The sequence below is a fragment of the Sciurus vulgaris genome (genome assembly GCF_902686455.1).
Source record: "Sciurus vulgaris genome assembly, chromosome: 5".
Lineage (NCBI taxonomy): Eukaryota > Metazoa > Chordata > Mammalia > Rodentia > Sciuridae > Sciurus > Sciurus vulgaris.
In genome coordinates, this window is record NC_136465.1 from 99753035 (window position 1) to 99778965 (window position 25931).

Genomic DNA, 25931 nt, shown 5'->3' on the forward strand with positions numbered 1-25931 from the left:
TCCTTTTTAAAATCCTTCCCACCCTAGATTCTGCATATGAGAGAAAAAGTCAACCCTTGACCTTCTGAGTCTGGCTTTTTTCACTTAGCATGATATTTTCTAGTTCCAACCATTTACCAGGTAGCAAGTGCCTTAATTTCGTTCTTCTTCTTGGCTGAGTAAAGCTCTATTGGGTATATAGACCACATGTTCTACCAGTGCCTTTTTTCAGGTTCAGAATCCAATCCAGGACCCCACCCAGCACGTCATGTCTTCTTGGTCTTATCTAATCTGGAGGAATCTTTCCCTATTTTTTATAACCGTTATAATTTTGAAGAGTCCTGGCCAATGGTTTCGTAGAAAGTCTCCCAGTATGGGTTTGTCTGATGTTTTATGGTAAGAATTGGCTTATGCTTTGGGGCAGGAGTACCACTGAAGTGATGTAGTGCTTCTCAACATATTGTATTAGTGGGTACATGATATCAATGTCTCATAGTTGATCTAACTTAGTTAAGGTGGTGTCTCCCAATTCTTTTTTGCTGTAAGTTTACTATTTTCCCCATGGAATTTAGTAAGTATCTTGAGGGGAGATACTTTAAGACAAATACCTTGTTTCTCATAGTACTTTTCCCAAACATTTTAGGTTATATAGATGATAAGGATGATTCTTTTCCTCAATAGTTATTACTTGATATTTGCTCAAATGCTGATATAATTTATTTCTATCATTCCTTTTATGTTATTAGAATCTACTATAAGAAAGAACTATTTCTTCTTCCCCATTTATTCAGTTAATATATTAATGTGTGCTCACAAATATATACTTTATTCAATGGATTATAATGTATTATTATTTCCACAATCCTAGAGTGCTGGGGACTCAAACCCAGGCCTCCAGCATGAGAGGCAGGCACTCTACGAGATGGGCTGTATGGCCTGCACTTAAAATGTATTCTTATAATTATTCATTTTGATCATTGGGCACTCCTTCAGGTAGGCTCCTATGTCCTTTTGACACATCCCCCAATTTTTTATTTTATTTTTTTGAGGTCCTGGGGATTCTACTCAGGGCCTTGCACATGCTAGGCAAGCATTCTACCACTGAGCTGCATGTACCCCCAGTTCTTTTATATTTTTTATTTTGAGAGAAAGTCTTAACTAAGTTGCCCAGACTGTCCATGAACTTGTGATCTTCCTGCCATTCCTCCTGAGTTTTGGGATTACAAGCCTGTGCCACTGCACCTGGCTCCCTGTCATTTTTTAAAAAGCATTTTACTACTCTTGGCTTCCGCAAATATGCCAAACTCATTGTGCTCCAGCCTAGAATCAGTAATTTTTCCAAAGCGCCTTGTTCTTTTTATTGGAGATTGATATTGAAAAACAAAATCTGGGTGCGGGGTGTGCTTATTGCTATTGGCATGCCATTGCTTCTGGGCCCCACAGCTGACAGAGCTGGGGAGTGTGTGTGTGTGTGTGTGTGTGTGTGTGTGTGTGTGTGTGTGTGTGTGTATGAATATGCACATCCATGGGAAGCCTTTCTCTCTCTCTCTCCATCTATGAATATTTATGTACCCATTAAATTATGTTTATCCTGATATTTCCATCATAACCTAATACTGCTAGTTTCCTTCTCAATTTCTCCCTTCCTTATTTGTGGCTCCTTTCTCCAACATTGAGAAACCTTGCTTTCATAATCTCTATGAGAAACAACTTCACCACTAGCTAGATCATATAGTGTTTTGGTACAGACCATGTTGTCTTTTTTTTAACTAAAATTTTTTTAAAATTTATTTTTATTTATTTTTTGGTACCTGGGATTGAACCCAGGGGTGCATAACCTTTGAACCACATTTTTATATTTTATTTAGAGTCAGGGTCTCACTGACTTGCTTAGGGCCTTGCTGAATTGCTGAGGCTGGCTTCACATCCCCAGTCTTCCTGTCTCAGCCTACCGGCTGCGGGGATCACAGGTGTGCACCACTGCACCCAGTGACTATATTGTCTTTAACCTCATGTAAAGTAAAAATATTGTTTTCCAAAATACTAAGGTTTGATTTTTAGTCCATATACCTTCTGGTGTGACTTTGTTGTTCAGTCATAATACAATTAGTTTTGTCTTTTACTATTCGTGTTCTGTTTTGGGTTTTCCCCACACATAAAGATGTGGTTTCTGCTGTGTATTTGTGGGGCATGTGAAACATAACTGTAGTTCTGAGAGTCAGAACTATGTGAAAAGGCATACCCAGAAAAGCCTCGCGCCCCATCGTTCCTCTGGTGCATTTCATTCCCCCATTCTTTCCACCCCATTCCAACATCCCCTGGAGACAACCAATTTGTTTAGTTTCTGGTTTATTCTTTTGTATTCTTTTCTGCCCAAATAAATAGATACATGTTTTCTTACACAGAGAAGACATTTCAATGTCTGTGGTACTGGGCCATTTGAATGTTCTTTGATGATTTTCTCTCTTAAAGGCATTTGTTCATAATTGGTCTGGCATTACTGCTAATGTATTAGAAAGCTAATGAAACTATTATTTTCTTTTGGTAAAATATTATGGGATTTTTGAGGCGGGTTACTGGGACTTGAACGTAGGGGTGCTTAACCACTGAGCCACATCCCCAGCCCTTTTGGTTTATTTTTTTGAGACAGTCTTGCTAAGTTGCTTAGGGCTTTTCTAAATTACTGAGGCTGGCTTTGAACTTGGAATCCTCCTGTCTAAGCCTCCCGAGCTGCTGGGATTACAGGTGCACCATCATGACTGGCTATGGGATTTTTTTCTAAAACAAAGGTGACAATGTGAATTTTTATGGGCTGATTAGCACTCAGCTGTTTTTCAATAGAATCTGTCTAAACAAAAATAACATAAAACAACCAGTAATGTTTTTCAACTTATTTCTTTAACACATAGCTATTTTTGTAAGATAATTAAAATTTTTTTTCTCCTTAAAATTGGATTTTGAAGGGACTGAAGCTTTAGCTCCGTGGTAGAGCATGTGCTTATTAACATGCAGGAAGTTCTGGGTTTGATCCCCCAGCACCACTTTCCCCAAAAAGGATTTGAATTATTCAAAAAGGACTTCAAGTACCAATTAGGGCTGCTAGATGGTTACCTATGTTTTTATTGGTTATTATTATTTTTCTTTTTTTCTCCTGGAGGTCTTTCAGCATAGCTTTTTTATACACAAAGTCAAACAAAGTGTTTTTCCAAGTGTACTTTAGAGTGCTGTGATATATTTCATTGTGTACTTTTTCTCTTTACAAATACTCTACAGGCATTTGGGCAGTCCTTCTCCATCCATCGTAAAGTCGCCGAGGATGGAGAGACTCGGGAGGAAACGCTTCTGCAGGAGTCTGCATCGAAGGAAGCCTACTACCTGGGCAAGATCTTGGAGATGCAGAACGAACTGAAACAGAGCCGGGCTGTGGTCACTAATGTCCAAGCAGAAAATGAGAGGCTCACGGCCGTTGTGCAGGATCTGAAGGAGGTAAACAAGTAAACCAATTCCCTCAGTACTTGTGTGGCAGAGAGGAATAAGATAAAGTGCTCTCTGCTGGAGAGACAACAAAACCATTGCTTTCATCTGAGGAACTGTATTAAGCCAAAAGCACATAATACTGATGCTAGCAATTTTCCTGCCTTTATAGCAAATGACAGCAGCTTGTTCTGACATGATCTTTCCTCTCTTTTATTGTTTTTTAAGAATTAAAATTTTTATGGGCTGGGAATGGCCTTGACCATTTTGCCAAGGTGTATTTAAAAAATATAGTGACCTTAGCACTCCCTGCCCCCATTGCCTGTTTTAATTTAGAGAAGAATGTTGGGTTGTGATCCTCTGTAGCAGTGTGAATTGAAAATGACAGCAGTGTTAGCCCAAAATGCTCCTCACTGGGAAATGAGATCCCAGGGGAGTGTTCTAAGAGCCTTAGAGTCTTGTGATGCAGAACTTTAAACCATTTTACTTGTTGTAAGGAAGGCAGCAAATGATAGCCAGTATGAATTAGATCAAGGGATCTCAATCAGACTCTGAGTCTCCACCAAACTATCCTCACCAGCCTTTTCAAGGCAACATCACATACCATATCCTTTCCAGACTGCCAGGACATTCTTTAGTGAGGGGTAGCATAAGGATAGAGGTAGCCAAATGCAGCCTCATTCATCAAACCCCTATAAGACCATTTTTGGAAACTTCATATTCTATCATTCACTCCATTTTTTAGCAATATGTTTTACTTTTTATTAATATGTATTAATTGTACCTATTAATGGGGCTCAGTGTGATATTTTGACACACGCACACAGCATGCATATAAGGAATCTGTAGAAGAGGTGCTGATGTCCTTTAGCACCCACACCCATGCAGGAGTGATTGACATGCAGCTGCGAGAATCACCCAATTAGGTTCCTGAATTGAACATCTAGTAATTGAGAAAATTTTTCAATCTTCTGAAATATGAGAAAGTAATCCCTTCTCTCAAATATTGTTAAATATAAGAGAAGTAGTGACATATGACAGATAGGATCCCCTTATTATGAGATACAAATTTTCCAAGATTTACTGAAATTTAAAAAATAATTTACATTTTCAGATGAATTATAACAAATGAAATGAATATTGACAGTAAAGTCTCTGCTTTACCCATCTCCTTATCTTCAGACATGCCCAAATACATGACAGGACTTCTAGAAACTGAGAACAGAGCAAGTCGAGGCTAGTGTTGAACATGAAACAATTTTCAGAGTACTGGCCTCATTTTCCTCCAGTGCAAATTGCTCTCCAATTCATCATTTTAAAGCATCTGAAGTGCTTTTTTTGGCTATTGCTTGTTCACCCTTTAGGGTACTAGACCCTCCTCCTCCTAAGGAATTGCCATTCACCCTTCCAACTCCAGGCTTCCCCGTAGGCCCAGCCTCCCTGCAGAAGTAGACCAAAGGTCATGTAGTGCCACTGCCCACCACCTGGATTAAGCAAGCACTGGACATCCATAGGCAGCAACCTGAGTATGAGTGGCAGGTTTGTGTGCAGGTTGGCAGAGGGCGGTGAGTGTTGTGAACAACACGAGGACCATGGGCACCCACATAGGTGGTTTATGTGAATTATGACCCGTGAGTTAAGCAGTCTTGATGGCCAGTGGATGAGTCCACTGTACATCCCTACTGTGTGCGATGGCTCTGCCTGAGGAAAAAGCAGCTAAGGTTTGGGAAAAGGCAGGGAATCCATAAAAGTTTTCTGTGAGTCCAGGCAGTGGGGTTGAGAGCATTCTCATGCACAGTAGTTTCCAATAAGTAGATTTAATTAAGAATGAGGATGTAGGCTAGAAAGGAATTGAGGCAGCAAGTGGAAAAATATCTGAGGACTCCTTCTTCCAATGCTCACTGAAGTTTGAGAACTGATCTCAAAACTCAGCGAGCATCAGAAATGTCATAGAACTCAGCAAAATAGGAATCCTGGGTCTTATCCCTGGAGATTCTGATGTAGTAGGTCAGGTGGAATCTAAGAATATGCATTTCCAACAGTTCCCAGGTGATGCTGTGGCTGTTGCTCTGGAAACATTTTAAGAACCACTGATTCAGACTTTTTGATCTGCCCAAAGCTGAGGAAGGAAGTATCAGAAGAATCACAATTTGGATAATTGCTGAGCACCATGATCTCCTGAACGAATTCTTTGACAACCCTTAGATTTCTATGCTTTTTGGGTAATTGGTTTGCAATAATAGAATAGCTTGGGGCATACAAATTTGTTTGTTTTTGTTTTTTAATCTAAAGCAACTCAAGGCAATTTAGGCTATGAATATATTTGTTCAGATTTGTCAGATAATTGAAAGAAAAAAAATTTAAAAACTTATTAGTTCTCTCATTTCCTAAGTGTGTCAGGATGTGTTTGTTGATGTTCTGACAGGCTGAAAGCTAATGGTATTACTGTGTCTCTGGGGCCTGCTGTTTTTCATCAGGCTTCAAGTTGTTTTGATGCCCTTAACAACATTATTATTAGCATTTAGAGCAGAACACGTTATAAAAGGAGAATAGAAATAAATTATATATTTTTTAGTTAACTGATAACATACTTTTGGTGACTGATATTAAATTGAAATTTCAGATTTGTTTTTATTGTAGGCTCAGTTTTATTTTTTGTACACTCTGATACATAGTGATTAGAAGAGAGATCATGCAAGTTAGAAAAAAATATGCCTAATAGACCATAAGAAATACACAAGGGCAACCAAAGTTTAGTAAATCCTCAGCTTGACAGATGCTGTGTGTGAATTTAATAATTAATGAAATCATGTGCAGTTACTAAAAGGGCTCATCTCTTGTTTCAGTAGGATCATTATTGTTGGTATTGGCAAAGGTGTGTTTCTGAAGTTGTGTGCAGTACGGTAGCTTTACATATATAGGTGTGTGTATATGTGTAATTCCCAGGTCAAATTGTCTTGCATATATGTAGTTGTAGGAAAGTAGAGTGGCGAAATGGAAAAATTGCCTAATTAAGTATTTGGAAATCAATTTTCTCCATTCTGCTAATAGTTTTATATTCCTGACATTGGTAAAATTTATTTTAAGGTTATTTTGGCATACAATAAATCTGTAATAAGCTTATGCTATTATCATTAATAATTTTCTACATTCCCCATAAAAGTCCATGAAGATATCACTCATTATGTAGAGCTATATTCTTAGGTTAAGGAAACATTAGATAAAGGTCTCTGAATTTACCACCGTGGAAATCCTTTCTATTGTGGTTCAGGTTTGGCAGGAGGAATTACAATATGCTTCTCTTTCTGCCTTGGTTGTTAAGAAACCTCAGGACTATGGTTAACTGTTAAAAACTAACTTATATTTTCACATAATTCCTCTCAATTTTTAAGACATTTGACATTTTATCAGCCTAACTGTAAACATGTGTTTAATGGCAAACGGTTTTAAAGAGTATTTAAAAGTATGGGCAGTAAAAATAAAAGTTATCATCCAAATCAAAGAACCAAATTAAAAGTTAATATTATAAGATCAATAATAGACCGTGTGCGTGGGGAATCCCTGCATTCTCTTAATTTGCATCACTTTGGTGAGAACATAAAGCAGATAGATTACTGTAGTTCCTAAACAGAGCTTACTAAAACAAGTTTGGATTTCATTTTTCTACGTTCAGTGCATTAGGCCTAAGAGAGATAACCTAAGTAGGTTTATTTGGACAGTGTTTATTGAATAATTTCTTTGTACTAAATTTAATTAAAATCCACATTGATGAAACCATAAAGTAAGATAATTAAACTTTTTATATTACCTATTGCTTGCTTAGTAAGGTATGCCAGAACTTACTGTAGTAGTTACAAAGCACATAAAGCATTTGTATCAGTATTTCTAAACAGAATTGGTATGTCAGATAAGATAGACAGACCTCTTAGGTGGAATGCAGCAGATTGGAGTTAAAAAATGAAAAAATTAGCCAGGAATATAACTCAGGGGTGAAGTGCTTGCCCAATATGTGTGAGGCCCTTCATTCAAACCTTGACACTGCATAAAAATAAATAAACAAACCTAAAAAAAAAAAAAAAAACCCTCTTTTTAAGTCAAAATTGAGGTCAAAATTTATTGACCTTATTAAGCCTATACTTTAAAGTTCTTAATTGTTTACATGTGTTATCTTGCTGAATCTTTGTATCAACCATATTGAGGTAGGTGCTATGAGTATATTATCCTATTTTACTCAAATGGGAAATGGGACATGTGAATTGAAGAGACGTTTAGTTATTTGTCCAGTGTACTTGTACTAAGTGATAAGCCAGGATCTAAACTCAGGAAAACTGGCTGTGATCTATAAGCTCTTAGCTTTGTCATGGTAACTGCCCAAAGTGCATCACCCTCTTCTGAATTGTGCCTCAAACGAATGAAATTTCTTGGAGAATGTAACAGGCACTAGCATAATAGCTTCTGTGGTCTTACTGTCTCCTTCAGATTCATGTATTGAAACTTAATCAATAATGTGGTAAGAAGTGATTAAGTTATGAGGACAGTGCACTCATAAATGGGATTAGCACTTATAAAAGAAGTGGGGGAACTGGGTAAGCCTTTTTTGCCCTTCTGCCATGTGAGGACAGAGCATTCCTCCCCTCCAGAGGATGCAGCAATAAGGTGCCATCTTGAGAGTCAAGACTGAGTTCTCACTGGACACCAAAGCTTCTGGGCTTTGACCTTAGACTTCTAGCCTCTAGAACTGTGAGAAATAAGTTTCTGTTCTTTACAAATTACCCAGTCTTAGGTACTTTGTTTTAGCAACAGGAATAGACTAAGACAAGAGCCAAACTTTTTTTTTTTTTTTTTGCAGTACCGGGCCAAGAACTTAGGTCTTCTTGTCAAATGTTCTGCCATTGAGCTATCTTCCCCAGCCCTTTACTTCATTTCATTTCATTTTTTGAGATAGAGTCTTGCTAAGTCATCCAGGTTGACCTTGAATTTGTAATCCTCCTGCCTCATGCTCCCAAGTAGCTGGAATTGCAGGCATATACTACTTTTCCTGGCTTGACAATAATTTAATCTGTAACTTATTGGAATGATATTAACATTTTAGTGGGATATGACACTGGCATATTTTTAAAGATGCTTAGTCCATATGATTTTTATCACATTTGAAAGTCCAAATTTTTCCCTCAGTGGAATAAGAAAATCAAATTTCATAATATACCAGTAGCCCATTTTCCAGAAATCTATTATTTGAACATTTAAAAAATACATCTCTTCTACCGTAAGGAAATCATACTCATAACATTCTGGAGTGGGAACGTACTGTAGTGGTTATTTGGTACATACTTCCCCCAGAACCAGAGTATTTCTTCAACATTCCTAAATGGTCATGTATTTGTTATTCAGACAGTCCGAGAATCATGGCAAAGAGAACCTGTGATCCCCTTTCAAAGAAGGGACTATATTTTGTCTGTCCTTTTTCTTGTTTTCCCCAATATCAAGCCTAACCAAAATCAGATATTAGAAATTAAAGTTAAAAAATAATTTTTATTGAGTCACATTGAATTAAACTAAGCTGAAAGAACATGTTTTGGAAGTTAGCCATCTCTATGTGAATATCACTTGCCAATTCTGTGATATTAGGCAAGTTACATTTGTTCTCTGTGTTAACATTCTATCACTGTGACAAATAACTGAGATGATAAACTTATAAAAACAAAAAAGGTTATTTTGGCTCACAGTTTTGGAAGTTATAGACCATGATCAAGTGACTCTCTTACTTCAGGTAAGGCAGCACATCTTGGTAGTGAATGAGTAGCAGAGCAAAACCTTACCTTTTTAAAAAAAATGTAAATTTGTTCTAATTAGTTATACATGACGGTAGAATGCATTTTGACACATTGTACACAAATAGAGCATAACTGGCTATACATGGTGCAGAATCATACTGGTCATGTAATCATACATGTATATAGGGTAATAATTTCTGTCTCATTCTACCATCCTTCCCTTCCCCACCACCCTACCCCTCCTCTTACTCCCCTCTGGACAATCCAAAGGTCCTTCATTCTTCCCTCCCAACCCCCAATATGGATCAGCATCCACTTATCAGAGAAAACATTCAGTCTTTGGATATGGGGGATTGGCTTATTTCACGTAACATGATATTCTCTAGTTCCATCCATTTACCTGCAAATGCCATAATTTCATTCTTTAAGGCTGAGTAATATTCCATTGTGTATATATACCACATTTTCTTTATCCATCCATCTGTTGAAGGGCATCTGGGTTGGTTCCTAAGTTTAGCTATTGTGAATTGAGCAGCTATGAACATTGATGTGGCTGCATACTGTAGTATGCGGATTTTAAGTCCTTTGGGTATAGGCCAAGAAGTGGGGTAACTGGGCCAAATGGTGGTTCCATTCCAAGTTTTCTGAGGAATCTCCACACTGCTTTCCATGGTGGTTGTACCAATCTGCATCCCCACCAGCCATGTAGGAGTGTACCTTTTTCCCCACATCCTCGCTAACACTTAATGCTTGTATTCTTGATAATTGCCATTCTGACTGGAGTGAGATGAAATCTTAGAGTAGTTTTGATTTGCATTTCTCTAATTGCTAGAGATGATGAAAATGTTTCCATATGTTTGTTGATTGTATTTCTTCTGTGAAGTGTCTCTTGACTGGGATTCAAAAGATGATGAGAGTAAGGGGCTGGGATTCCACTACCCTTTTCAAGGACATGCCTCCAGTGACTGGAATCTCTTCCACTAGACCTCTTAAAGTTTCTGCTACCTCCCAATAACACCAAACTGGAGACCGAAAGTTTATTTACCATGTAGGTCACTGGGGGACACTTATCTCAACTATAATAGTCTTTAAGCTTTAGTTTCTTTACTTACAACATGTAGATGGCAGTACTAACTCAGAAGTCCTGTGTAAGAAGACAGGTACTATGAACATGCTAAAGTACTGTTCATGGACTTGGGCTGTAGCTCAGTAATGGAGTGCTTGCCTGGCATGTGGAAAGCCCTGGGTTCACTCACCAGTACCACAATCAATCAATCAATCAATTGAAATTTAAAAATAATAAAATAACTGTTCATTTCCTGTCATCTGCCTCCTTCCCAAGGCTGCCCATCCTGTTGTGTGGCAGCACTAATTGTTCAGCTGCTCCTTTTTGTTAAGTGAACATTGGTCCATGTACTTCTCACCAGCTGACCATATTTCTAGCCTCTGGCTCTACAGAGATTGATTTGTTGTTGTTGTTGTTGTTTCCTATTTCACTTGACAATTTTAGGCCATGCCCAACAATTTCACATATTTAGAAAGAGCTGTCTCGTCATTTCTTTTTTCAGACTAAACATATCTAGATCCATTATTAGTACTTCCTCATGTGGCAGGTTTCAGGATGCCTCAGCATCCTGGTTTTCAGACTGACATGTGTATCTTATTAAACAAAACAAAAACAAAAACACACACACGTGACACTATCGGCTGTTTTTATACCTGTTGGGAATCCTTGAAAATTTCAGCTGTCAGACCTAAGTATTGAGTTTCTCTTTAGGCATTCCTCTATAGGTTTTTAATCTTTTTGGATTTTCAACTTCGCAGTCCTACATTTATTCATTCATTCCACATATTCAGTGCCTGTGGTGAAGCCAGACGCCATTTAGGTGCTTTTGATAGCCTGTAATTTCTTCTCTGTCACCAAAGTTTTGTTGTTCAGGAATGTCACAAAAATGTAACCTTATGGTATGTAATCTTTTGAAAATGGCATCATGCCTTTGAGATTCATCAAAGTCATTGCATCCGTCAAGTTCATTCCTTTTTATTGCTGGGTATCATTCCACTGTGTAAATACACTGCAGCTTGTTTACTTGATTCACCTGTTGAAGAAACCGTGGGTTATTTTTAGATTTTGGTGGTGATAAATAGATCTTCTGTATACATTCACTTGCATTTATGTTTTTTTCATTGATATATCACCTTTTATTATTTTTTAATTGTGCTGGGTATTGAACCCAGGGTCTCACATATGCTAAGCACATACTCCACTGCTCATTTTCTTACAGAAATAGTTACACTCAAAACCTTTGCTGTATAGGCAATGCTTTGGTGCAAGAGGAATTCCCATCCATATTTCAAGTCTGATTGCAAACAACAAACACACAATTGCCAAAAGTATACAGAAGAGAAGGTTTGCTGGAACAATGTGACTGTACAGTTCTTTGGAGAAAGGTGGATACAGGAATAAGATACTTTTCTGAGGAAGATGATCCTAGAGGGGAGTTGCAAAGAAAAACCAGGACCTGTTCAGACAAAGGAGAAAGGCAGTTTGGGGGATTTTGGGATATGAGTCTGTGGTGGGAACCAAGAGACATTATACAGTGGTTTGTAACCAGAAGTTAACCACAGATTTGCAGCTCATGATCAAAAGCTCATAATGTTGTAGAGGATGAAGGATCACACCAAATTCATTTCAGAGGACTCCCATGATCCCAGCCATCTTCAAGGAAGTCTGCTTTCAGGAGGGCCAGCTGGGCAGGTGGTTATCAGGTAGGGACTGATGGGCTGCAGGTGGCAGGTTGTGGATGGTTAGAGGTGAGCTAATAAATCAGTAAGAAGGGAACAGAAAATAGTTGGCAGAACTTAACGAACAGCCGAAAAGGAAAGAATAGGGGATGAAACAAAAAGCCTTATTTTTCAAATCATTTAAATTTTTCTGTGATCAAAGTTATACATGTTACAGGTATACAATGCTATTTTTATACATGTTTAAAATCACTCACATTCATATTTTTACTACCCAGTGTCTACCACTGTCAGTATTTTATTGAGTTTTTCTAGTTTTTACTTCTGTAATATCAGTAAAGAGCATGCTGTACAGTTTTCGTACTTTTTTCTTAGTTACATTTATGTGTTTGTGTGAGCATAGGTGTTCATTTTTCCAGGGTCACTACTTAGGGGAGTGGTGAAGCCAGGTCCTGTGGTAAGGTAAGGTGTGTGTAGCTTTTCCAGAGTAACTGTACCATTTTGCACTTCCCCCTAGCATTGCACAAGAGTTTCTGTCACCTGGATTTCATCCTTTTCAACACTTGGTATTGTCAGTATTTTCTAATTGTTACTACTCTGGTAGGCATGTAGTGGTATCCCATTGTGGTTTTGATTTGCATTTTCATAATGGATAATACTATTGAATACTTCTTGCGCTTATTTGCTTTCTACATATTCTCTTTGGTAAATGTCTGTCCAGGCTTTTGCCCATAATTTAATTTAGTTGTTTCTTTTCTAGGTAAATGTTAAGAATTCTTTATATATTCTGGATACAAGCCTTTTGTCAGATGTGATTTGCAAATATTTTTCTCCCAGTCTGCAGCTTATCTTTTCTTTCTCTCAAAAGTGCCTTCTGCCAGAGTATAATAGTCTGTTTTTCATTACTGTAACAAAATGCCAGAGGCAGGCTACTTTTTAAATAAATGAGTTTTTTTAACTACAGTTCTGGAGATTCAAGGGCATAGTACTGGCATCACTCAGCTCTGGTAAGGACCTCATGGCAGATGGCAGGAATGCCTGTAAGAGGGAAAGACTATATTACCTAACAAGAAGCCAGAAAGAGTGGAGTCCCACAGTCCCTTCTGAGGGTATACTCCAGCTGACCTAAAGACCTTCCATGAGTCCCTTCAACATTGCCACACTGACAACCAAACTCCCAGCATATGAACCCTTGGGAAATAAACCACATTCAAATCACAACACAAAGAAAAAATTTTTTACTGTGATGAAGTCTAATGTATGCAAAAAAACCAAAGTGAAACAAACTTATTTTGAGGGCTGGGAATGTAGTTCAGTGGCAGAGCCCTTGCCTAGCACGTCCAAGTCCCTGGGTCAACATCTAGCACTGAAAACAGCAACAAGCTTCTTGCATGTTGTGCTCTTGGTGTCAGGTTTAAGACTCTTTCTCTATCTCTGAGTTATAAAGATTTTCTCCTAGTTTTTCATCTAAAGATTTGTAATGTTAAATGTAGATCTACAGTCTGTTTTGAGTTAATTTTTATATAAAGTATGAGGTTCAGGTTGAAGTTCATTTTTTCAGGCATATATATGTCCAATTGTTCAGGACGGTTTGTTGGAAACACTACCCTTTCTCTGTTGATTTGCCTTGGCACCTTTGTCTAGGTCGACTGGCCATGTTTGTGGTGTTTGTTTCTGGACTTTGTATTCTTTTGTATTGATCTCTGCACCTGTCCCTTCACCAACACCACACCGGCATGATGAAGAGGAAGAGGAAACAGGAAGCCAGATCACGCAACTCTTTATAGACTGTTGCCTGGGTTTTGGTTTTTACTTTGGTAAACTTTTTTTTTTTTTTTGGTTACTTTATGGAAGGTGTTGAGCACAGGGGGGACGGGACTGTTGGGGCAAGACCACAAGTGGGAATTACAACAGATGACCCGTCTGCACATGAGAAGATGGTGATTTGGACCATGGGGACAGGTGGAGGTGGGGAATAGGCATCATATTTTGAACATTTTTTGAGAAAGGAGCCAGCATGACTTTCTAATGGGTTGGCTATACAGAACCAGAGGTAGGGAGGAAAAAAAATAGTTCTATTCCAAGGCTGTTTGATCAACTTAAAAAGTGGAATTATCATCAATTGAGGAGGGGAGTGTTCAGATAGAACAGGTTCCATGAGGGAACATCAGACACTCAGTTTGGAGCACGTAATTTTTTCAGTTTCTGCTAGATCTCCAAGTGTAGGTGTGGGGTGGGTAGTGGGAGGTGAGGACCTAGAGTTCAGAGAGAGGCTTAGGGTAGAGCTACAGATTTTGGAGTTGTCAACAGACAGATGCTATTTAAAGTCATGGTATTGGTGAGATCATTAAGGACAGAAGTGTAGATAGGAAAGAGAAAGGGACCAAGCATTGAACTCTGGGCCCCCTCAGCATCAAGAGGTTGGGGACTAGAAGGGAAACCAGCAAAAAAAAAAAAAAAAAGACAAAAAAAAAAAAACCCTAAAAAATACTAGTGAGGCAGAAAGAAAATGAAGAGAGAATGTGAGCCAAGTGAAGAAAGCGGCAAGCTGGAAGGGAGCGGCCAAGAGTGCCAGTGCTGCCCACAGGTTGAGCAAGACGAGGGAACAGAGTTGACCTTGACTTAGCGGCATGGTCGCTGGTTACCCATGGGAGAATTTCCTGAGGATGGTGGGAGCCAAAGCCTGATTAGAGTGGACATAAGAGGCGCTGTAAGGTGAGGAACTGGAAGCGGAATAGAAGCAATGTTTTCATTGGAGTTTGTAAAGAAGATGAAAGAAATGAGGAGGTTGCCAGGAGAGGGAATGGACTCAGGACAAGTGGTTCTTGTTCTAAGATGGATGAAGTAGCAGCATATGTGAGTGCTGACAGGCACGGTTCACTGGAGAGGGGAATTTTAGGGCTGTACCAAGAAAAGGGAACGATGCATGGAGCAATTAATTTCCTTAAGCAAAGAAGAGAGAGATGGAATCTGGTACAAAAGTGAAGGGATTAACCAGGAGCAATGGTGTATGTCTGTAATCCCAGCGGATCGGGAGTCCGAAGCAGGAGGATCATGAGTTCAAAGCCAGCCTCAGCAAAAGTGAGTCACTAAGCAACTCAGTGAGACCCTGTCTCAAAATAAAATACAAAATAGGGCTGGGGATGTGGCTCAGTGGTCAAGTGCCCCCAAATTTATTCTCTGGTACCAAAAAAAGGGGGTTGCTGGGGATGTGGTTCAGAGATAAAGCGTCTGTGGGTTCAATCCTCAGTACCCTCCCCTACCAAAAAAATGTGGAGGTACTACTTTTGGAGGTCAGCAAGGGCTTCTCATCTGTGGCAATGCCTGGAAAAGCAGAATATGTGGAGAAAGACGCTGCCACATGCATAGACACAGAAGAGAGTCTGTAAGTCGTCTTTGGTTGGCCTCAGTCACGTCACTGAAGTGGGAGGACAGAGCCACAGTTGAGAGGGAAGTTGGGGAGGTGTTGGGATTTGAAGGGAGAAGTAGGTGATCGTGACCTGGAGAGGGGTCACTAAGGTCGAAGCAGGGGAGTGAGTGAGGGTGGTAGGAGAAGATCCCCAAGAAGAGGAGCTGCGGGAATGAGATCATCTATGTGCATCGTGTTAGTTTTCTGTCACTGACGAACACCTGAAGCAGTCAGAGATTACCTTCCGACTTGAGAGAGGAGGTTTATTTTGCCTCACAGTTTGGAAAGTTCTAGTCCATGATGGGGTGGACATATTGCTCTTGGGCCTCTCGGGGGAAGTATAGCACATCATACCAGAAGTGCACGGTGAAGCAAAAACACTTCCCTCCTGGCCAGGAAATTAAATAAAGGAAAGCGGACGAGAACAGGCTCTCACAGCCCCCCGTGAGGCCACACCTCAAAGACCTAAAACCTCCCACAAGGCTCCATCTCCTAAAGGTCCTCCCACCTCCCAGTAGCAGCAAGCTGGGAACTTAAGTGACAGGTAGGATCCAAACAAGAATTAAGACCAGAAGTTCTGAAGGTGACAGCAGGGAAATGAGTGGATGTTTGGTGGGACTGAACAACTGGCACAGTAGCAGGGCTGGGTAGTGGATGGTGCAATCTGATGACACAAGATTTAAGGCACAAGTGTTTTAGGGAGAGTGAGGGAGAATGCTCAGAGAAGAGCCACGAGGGGCAGCAGTCCCACCCCCGGGCCCAGGGTTAGAGGGACTTCAGAAATACAGTGGTCAGCACTTGGGAGGGGTGTGGGGGAAACAGCGTCCCTCGGGGACACTCTGGTTTCCATTAGAGGAAGGTGAGGCATGCATCCTGCAGATCTGTGAAGTATCATGTTGCTCGTTGTAATCCCATATACCCAGAGAGCCAGTGAGTATAGATTGGCCATAAAATGCATGCATCCTTATAAAGAGCATATACACTCAGTTTCTCTACATAAGGATTAGAAATGTTTTTTTCAATTATTTAGAAAGTTGGGTTATTATAGTTGTCAATGAGACATAATATGACTTTTTAATAGTTCTCAAAACGATGTCTTTTGATCTTCATTTAAAAATATTTTTAGTATTTTGAGCTTATTTATAGGGCAGTAGTAAGGACTTGCATATTCATGATCCCAAATATTTGGGGAAAAACTAAAAAACTTAAGCATATTTAAATAGTCCCAACATCCAGGTATTAGATATGATTTGGACATAGTTCAAAATAGTATCATTATTATTTGTGACTATTTCATTTCTACATTAGACAATGAAAAGGGCCATAGACTTCTGGTCTGATGTGACAGTTACATCAATTTCCTGTGTGATAGCCAGTCATTAAACCGGTGCCAAATGGAGAATTAAATGGGAAATTGCCAGGAAGGTCAAGCTGCAGTTGGAAATAGCGAGACTGCCCTGCTCAGGACATGCTGTAGAAATGGAAGCTCTGGAGCTGACATAGGTTAAAAAAACAAAACAAAAAAAATCTGTTTTTAAATAATCTTGCACAGCCTCTTTACTTTATTCAAGGACATTAAGTTTTTATTAATTATCACTCACTATTTACAAATAAAAAACAGTAAGAGGCAGCCCACTCTGTAAACTGTAGAACTGGTGCATACTCAGCATATACATGAACATTTCTTTCCTTCTCTCCCTCCCTCCTTCCCTTTCCTTCCCTTTCTTATCTTTTGGACAGGGTCATTTCTACTCTTGGAACATAAGAATAAGGATCCATGCACAATCCATTTAGCACACATTGATTCTTGGACTAAAAATAGCCTGGTTCTGTTTCAAACGTTTTCTCCCACCCTAGGCTCAGATTTTGTTCCCTGTGCAGGCTGAGCAGAAGGAGAAGGAATGTGGTCAGCATTTCAGCTAGAACGCTTAGTGTGCAATTTTAATCATTTTTTTTTTTTTTTTTTAATATCTTGACCTCTATCTCCAAAGAACATCCCAATTGGCAGGTCCAGCCTGATTGAGATTCTGTCCAGGCATTTAATTCTCCTAAGGGAATTTATAGCTTAATCTCACAATCAAGGATACCCGAAGCCACTCAGGACTTAATTTCTTGAAGGTTATGGGAAGCTTATACTTGAGCAACCTAAGGAGTGAGCTGAGTTATCATAATGAATTTATATATATATCTTGAACTATACACAGATATTTCAAAAATAAACCCTGTGGACTGAATCATACTAGATGTATTAATAGAAACTTTAACTTTGAATTTGAATTAAAGTAAAATACTGTGCATTCCAGAAAAAAGTCTGCATACTGATTACTTACTCAGCTGATTTATATATCATCACTTGTGTGGTAATGTTAAAACTACTTATTGAGAAATAGTTTCCTGAGAGGGTTTTGGTTTTACTAAAACAATTTTTCAAAGAGCAGAATTGTAACCATACATCTCTTCTGAAGCCATCACAGATTACAGAGACCTCATAGCCTACATCAGATTATAGGAATCTAGAATATCAGAATGAATTTCCTGATACCTAGGTATTTTGGTATCCAGTGTTTTGGTATGCAATTGTTTTTAGATATGCATACTAATAGGTTGACAATATTTAGGCAAAATTATTACAATGTCTTAATGTAGCACATGTAAGACAGTATCTATCTAAACACTAGGTAAACATTTTCTACCTGTATGAAAAGGTGATCAGCAAGCTTTTTCTGAGTAGCTAATTCAGGAGTTAAAATAAAAGATATAAAGCCAATCCCCCAAAACCAAAGGCCGAATGTTCTCTCTGATATGCGGATGCTGACACACAAAGCGGGTTGGAGAACAGAAGTTCATTGGACTAGACAAAGAGGAATGAAGGGAAGGGAGAGGGATGGGAATGGGAAGACAGTAGAATAAATTGGGCATAACTTTCCTATATTCATATATGAATACATGACCAGTGTGACTCCACATCATATACAACCACAAGAATGGGAAGTTATATTCCATGTATGTATAATATGTCAAAATACACCCTACTGTCATGTATATCTAAAAAGAACAAAAAGAAATGAAAGAAGTAAAAGAACATAACAGGCTATTGGGTAGGCTGAGGAATGAGGATCATAATTCAAGGCCAGCCTCAGCAACTTAGTGAGACCCTGTCTCCACATAAAAGACAAAAAGACTGGGAATGTAACTCAGTGGTAGAGTGCCCCTATTTTCAATTCCCAGTATGCCCCTCCCTATACACAAACATGCATGCCACACATATACGCACCCACAAAACAAAAACAAACAAAACAAACACCTATGATAGTTGGACATGGTAATCCTGCCTGTAATCCCTGTGGCTAGGGAGGCCAAGGCAGGAGGATTACAAGTTTGAGACCAGCTGCAGCAACTTAGTGAAGTCCTAAGCAACTCAGTGAGACCCTGCCTCAAAATAAAAGACAAAAAGGGCAGGGGATGTAGCTCAGTGGTTAAGCACCGCTGAGTTTGATCCTCAGTACAAAAAAAAAAAGAAAAGAAAAACAAAACAGAAAACACTAACAGAATATTAACTTACCTCTTTATCCCAACAATTAATGATAATAATAATACTGGGTCTTGAGTATGATAAAAATGTTGCATTGTATTTGAATTGCTCTCTCATTGGCAGTGCTTGCCAATAAAATAGTTCACAACCTTTCTTTGCATTGCCATCTCTTTATGGAGCATTTTTGAACATTTTCCCCCTAATTTTTCCTGTCAATTGAGAAGTCCACAAACCATTATAATATCTAAGAAAGTTCTGGATTCTCCAAGGGCTAATTTTGACCTGTTTGGAATGGTATTGATTTTGCGTGGCTGGTGTAACAAATTTGGCCCACTACAAATTTTGTGGCTTAAGTACAACACTCTTCTCTTCTTACTTGCTGGAGGCCAGAAGTCCGCAATTTGCTGGTTTAAAGTCAAGGTGCTGGTTGGGCCAAACGCCCTCTGGAGGTGCTGGGGAAGTGTACACAGCCTTTTCCAAGTCCCCAGTCTGCCCTCCGTGGATTCATTGGCTAATGGCCACTTCCTCCATCATTCAGAGCCAGCCAGCAACATGGCTTCTTGTCTCAGTATCATGTTGCCTTCTTCTGTATCAAGCCTCCCTCTGCTTCCCTCTGAAGGGCGCACTGTGATTCCATTTAGGGTCTACCCAGCTAATCCAGGACAATTTCTCCATCTCAAATTCCTTAATCACATCTGCAAAGTCTCTGTTACCACATGAGGTAACATTCACAGATTCCAGGGAGTAGGACCTGAATATCTTTGGGGGTCATTAGTTGGTCCTCCTCAGGGGTCATACCATCCCCCTTTGGAAATGCATATTCTATATTAGTTTGAAAAAAATTTAAAAAATAAGAGAAATAAGAGATAGTATATAACTTTGTCTAATACTCAATTCTTTATCATATCTCAATCTATATGGGGCATGTGTTATTAGAACAAAGAGAGAAGATATATTTAAAGTCAATTGGATTCAGAAGAGTAGAGTTGGCGATGCCCATCTCATTGCGGTGTACTCACCCATTCATTTATTTTGTATTCCTCTTCCTGCCTGGGGCCAGTCAGCAGAGAAGGGCAATGAGTCATTCCAAGGTCAGACAGTGTTATTACCCTCTTATTGTGATGGACAAATCCACCATTAAGCTTCAGATTGAGAGAAATACTATTGAGTTGGCAAATGCTTTCCATGTGTACGTGCAGAGAGTCATATGTAACCACAAGTTTCCAGACTCCGGCAAAGAGAAATGGAAACCCTGTGCTGTATTTTAATTTGCTGTAAAATGCGTCCTTCAGGAATGACCATCCAGTTAGGCACCTACTCTGCAAATACTGTGCCAGACACTGCTGGAAATAGCAGAATGTGTAAGGCAATGTCCACCTTTATTACACTGCTGAGGGAAATAAAATGAATATACAATTCATTCTGATACGGGAAGATAATTCTCTGCCGATATGCTGCTCCTCCTAGGGCAGTTGCAAAGCAGAAAGCACTTAGCTGATATCCTCCAAGTACACACCTGAATTAATGTCCTGTGGGAAACATCCAGGTGGACACCACTTAGCTCTCTAGTCCGAGAGAAATCTTTTTAAAGACTTAACACCAGGTCCTTTGTTATTCTATGCATATCTTAGATGACCTTGAAATTGATTGGTTGTTTATGAGCAATCTGTCATTGTATTCCTATCTGAAATGAGTAGAAGTCAGGGTTATTGCTATGGTTCGAATGTGTTCCCCAAAAGTTCATATGTTAGAAACATCATCTCCAAGTTCAGATGCTGGTAGTATTAGGAGGTGGCGGCTTCTGGGAGGAAATTAGAGTAAGATGCAGCCATGAGGATAGAGCCCCATGATAAGATTAGTTGTTTTATAATAGGAAGAAAGACCTGAGCTGGCATATAATGCCTTCCACTATGTTGTGACAGACACAGAGGCCCTCTCCAGATGCTGGTCCTGTTTTTTTGGACTTGCCAGGCTCCAGAAGGAATAAATTTATTTTCTTTCTAAATTACCTACCTCAGGGCGCTGGAGTCATATAGTTCAGTGGTAAAGCACTTGCCTTGCAAGTGTGAAGCACTGGGTTCGATTTTCAGCACCACATAAAAAATAAATTAAAAAATAAAAACACTGTGTCCATCTACAACAAAAAAAAATTTTTAATTACCTATCTTAGCTGTTCTGTTATAGTAGCGCAAAACAGACTTAGATAGTTAAGAAGGTTGGATTCAACACGAATTCCTGGGAAGTGTAACTACATTATTGGTGCTTTGCTCAAACTGCTTTTGGAGATAGACTTTCCCCGACACATTATACCAAATTGCAAGCTAAAAATGGTCTTATATGTCCTATTCTGGGGCCTGGGACCCGTTTTTTTTTTTTTTTTTTTTTTTTAAACTAGATTGTCAGGAAATTTTATTAAAGTCTAGAAATAAAATATTTCATGTTGGATAAAGAAGATGCACACAAAAAATTGTATTAAATAGAATTGCTTATAAGTTTATTACTTAAAACTTTACAAATAATAGAAATTAAGAGCTTTGGAGTTTGTTTTTAGAGCTAAGTGCAGATTTTGCAGGTGTGTTACTTTCCACATTCACAGGGTTTGACATGGGTTATGTATATATTAACTGAGTAACCTTAGGTAACTAAATTATCCTCTCTGGGCCTTAATATTGTTATCTGTTAAGTGGGGATAATGACAATACCTACCTCAAGGGGATGTTTTAAGGATGATTTCAAGTGTTTCACCTCCTTACATGTGGAACACTTGAAATAGTACCTAGCACAGAGTTAAGGCTGAGTCAGTGTTAGATACTTGTATTATTTCAATACTGTGTGTATATATTTATTAAATCTAGCTAAGATTTTTTTCTTAAGGATAGCATTTCAGAAGTAGAATTACTGTATCAAATGGTACAAGACTCTTCTTCCCTCCCTCCTTCCTTCCTCCCTCCCTCCCTCCCCCCTCCCTCCCTCCCTCCCTCCCTTCCTTCCTTCCTTCCTTCCTTTCTTCCTAACTTTCTCTCTTTCTCTTCCTTCCTTCCCTTCCTTCCTTCCTTCCTTCCTTCCCCTCTCTCTCTCTTTCTCTTTCTTCTTTCTTCCACCAGGGCTTGAACCCAGGGGCGCTTAACCACTGATCCACATCTCCAGTCCTTTTTGTATTTTATTTAGAGTCAGGGTCTCAATAAGTTGCTTAGGGCCTTGCTAAATTGCTGAGGCTGGCTTCAAACTGGTGATCCTCCTACCTTAGCCTCCTGAGCCACTGGGACTACAGGTGTAGGCCACTGAGCCTGGCAAGACTTTTTTTAAGAGACCCTATTGAAAGCTGCATTGCTTTTCCAAAGCATTAAACCAATTTATGCTCCAATTAGTAATAGATAAAATTTCCATTTTAACAAAACCCGATGTGTTTGCCACATTTTTGTCATGTAACCAAATACCTGAGACAGCAACTAATAAGGAGGAAAGGTTTATTTTTGGCTCACGGTTTCAGAAGTTTCGGTGCATGGTTAGTTGGCCCTTTCGCTTTGAGTTTGACAAGGTAGCACCTCATAGCAGGAACATACAGCAGAACAAATTGCTCACCTCATGACAGAGAGGAGGCAAATAGAGGGAAGGGCTGAGGTCCCAATTTCCTCTTCAAATTGACACTATTTCCAGTGTCCTGACTTTCCCCAAGTAGGCTTACCTCTTACAGGTCCTCTGCCTCCCTGCCCAACAGAACCACAACTGGAGACCAAGCTTTCTACACAGGGCCTTTGGCACAAATCCGGAGGCTAAGAGTTTACATTTCTTGTTAAATTGTCAATATGATTACTTTAAATGGTCAGGAAAGCACCACAAAGTATAATCAAATGTAATCTTATTTCCCCTAGCCTGATTGGTCTGACATAGGTTTTGATTACCTTCATGCATTCTAAATATTCAGTAGGCTTTATATTTCTCATCAGTTCCAAGAAGGTAATTCCATACATAGTTAATGAATAAATAAAACAATTTTTGGTCTGAGTTATTTTCTTCATAATTTCCTTTTAATTAAATTTATTCCTCCCTTAAGGACACTTGTGTTTCTAAGAGAAATCCCACATTATTCTGTCTTTCCTGTGATTTTCTATTATTGTGTCTGTCTTATTTCTGTCCTAACATGTTATTCTCTCTACCCACTCTATTCCAAGGATGCACCATTTTATTATTGCCATTTAATAGTATACGTAAAGTTTAAAAATACTATTTCCTCTTATTTTTTTTCCTAATGTTTCAGTTATTTTGATGGCTCTTAATTTGTCTTTGAATGATGTAATTCAGTTTTTAGATTATCAATATTATTCATGTGGGTTTTTGTTTTTCATTTTGTTTTTTGGTACTGAACCATTGGGCCATATCCCCAGCTCCCCAACTTTTTTTTTGAGACAGGGTCTCACTAAGTTGCACAGGGCCTTGCTAAAGTTGCTGAGGCTGGCTTTGGACTCTCAATCCTCCTGTGTCAGGCTCCTGAGTTGCTGGCATTGAAGGCAGGCACCACTGTGCCTGGCATATTTGTGTATTTTTTTTTTTTTTAATTTTTAAAAATTTTTATTGTAAAAAATGGGATACATGTTGTTTCTGTTTTTACATGGAGTAAGAGCATACCATTTGTGTAATCATACATTTACATAGGGTAATGATGTTTGATTCATTCCGTTATTTTCCCCCCACCCCTCCCACCCCTCTTTTCCTTCTATACAGTCCCTCCTTCATTCTTACCCCCCTCCCACCCCCCATTATGTATCACCATCTGCTTATCAGCGAGATCATTTGTCCTTTGGTTTTTTGAGATTGACTTATCTCACTTAGCATGATATTCTCCAATTTCATCCATTTGCCTGCAAATGCCATAATTTTATTATTCTTTATAGCTGAGAAATATTCCATTGTATATATATATACACCACAGTTTCTTTATCCATTCATCAATGGAAGGACATCTAGGTTGGTTCCACAATCTGGCTATTGTGAATTGACCAGCTATGGATATTGATGTGGCTGTATCTCTGTAGTATGCTGATTTTAAGTCCTTTGGGTATAGGCCAAGGAGTGGGACAGCTGGGTCAAATGGAGGGTCCATTCCAAGTTTTCTGAGGAATCTCCACACTGCTTTCCAGAGTGGCTGCACTAATTTGCAGCCCCACCAGCAATGTATGAGTGTACCTTTTCCCCCACATCCTCTCCAATACCTATTGTTGCTTGTATTCTTGATAATTGCCATTCTAATTGGGGTGAGATGGAATCTTAGTGTAGTTTTGATTTACATTTCTCTTATTACTAGAGATGTTGAACATTTTTTCATGTTTGTTGATTGCTTGTAGATCTTCTTCTGTGAAGTGTCTGTTCATTTCCTTAGCCCATTTGTTGATTGGGTTATTTGCATTCTTCATGTAGAGTTTTTTGAGTTCTTTATATATTCTGGAAATGAGTGCTCTATCTGAAGTATGAGTGGCAAAGATTTTCTCCCACTCTGTAGGCTCTTTCTTTGCATTGCTGATAGATTCCTTTGCTGAGAGAAAGCTTTTTAGTTTGAATCTATCCCAGTTATTGATTCTTGCTTTTATTGCTTGTGCTATGGGAGTCCTGTTAAGGAAGTCTGATCCTAAGCTGACATGTTGAAGATTTGGACCTACTTTTTCTTCTATAAGATGCAGGGTCTCTGGTCTGACTTCAAGGTCCTTGATCCATTGTGAGTTGATTTTTGTGCAGGGTGAGAGATAGGGGTTAGTTTCATTCTGTTGCATATGGTTTTCCAGTTTTCCCAGCACCATTTGTGAATAGGCTGTCTTTTCTCCATTGCATATTTTTGGCACCTTTGTCTAGTATGAGAAAATTGTATTTATTTGGGTTTGTGTCCGTGTCCTCTATTCTGTACCATTGATCTACCTGTCTATTTTGGTGCCAATACCATGCCGTTTTTGTTACTATTGCTTTGTAGTATAATTGAAGTTCTGGTATTGCGATACCCCCTGTTTCATTCTTCCTGCTAAAGATTGCTTTAGTTTTTCTGGGTTTCTTATTCTTCCAGATGAATTTCATAATTGCTTGCTCTATTTCTGTAAGGTACATCATTGGGATTTTAATTGGAATTGCATTGAATCTGTATAGCACTTTAGGTAGTATGGCCATTTTGACAATATTACTTCTGCTATCCAAAACATGGGAGATCTTTCCATCTTCTAAGGTCTTCCTCAATTTCTTCAATGTTTTGTCGTTTTCATTGTAGAGATCTTTTACCTCTTTGGTTAGATTGATTCCCAAGTATTTTATTTTTTGGGGGGAGCTATTGAAAATGGAGTTGTTTTCTTCATTTCCCTTTCAGATGTTTCATTGCTTGCGTATAAAAATGCTTTAGATTTATGCATGTTGATTTTATAGCCTGCTATTTTGCTGAATTCATTGATGAGGTCTAGAAGTTTTCTGGAGGAGGTTTTTGGATCCTCTAAATATAGAATCATGTCATCTGCAAATAGTGACAGCTTAAGTTCCTCTTTTCCTATTTGTATCCCTTTAATTTCTTTAGTCTGCCTAATTGCTCTGGCTAGAGTTTCGAGGGCAATGTTGAATAGAAGTGGTGTGAAAGAGGACATCCTGTCTTGTTCCCATTCTTAAAGGGAATGCTTTCAGTTTTTCTCCATTAAGAATGATGTTGGCCATGGGCTTAGCATAAATAGCCTTTACAATGTTCAGGTATGTTCCTACTATCCCTATTTTTTCTAGTTTGTTGAGCATGAAGGGGTGTTGTATTTTGTCAAACGCTTTTTCTGCGTCAATTGAAATAACCATATGATTCTTATCCCAAGTCTACTGACATGATGGATTACGTTTATTGATTTATGGATGTTAAACCATCCTTGAATTCCAGGGATGAACCACACTTGATCATGGTGCACAATTTTCTTAATATGTTTTTGGATACAGTTTGCCAATATTTTGTTAAGGATCTTTGCATCTATATTCATCAAGGATATTGGTCTAAACTTTTCTTTCCTTGATG

The 25931-nt window shown here is 38.9% G+C and overlaps 1 protein-coding gene across 1 annotated transcript in view; it reads left to right on the forward strand.

The window, feature by feature from the left end:
• BICD1 (BICD cargo adaptor 1) overlaps positions 1 to 25931 on the forward strand; it is a 283341-nt gene that overhangs the window by 134553 nt on the left and 122857 nt on the right. Inside the window, 1 exon segment of the mRNA XM_079139326.1 lies at positions 3253 to 3465. Coding sequence (XP_078995452.1) covers positions 3253 to 3465 — 213 coding nt within the window.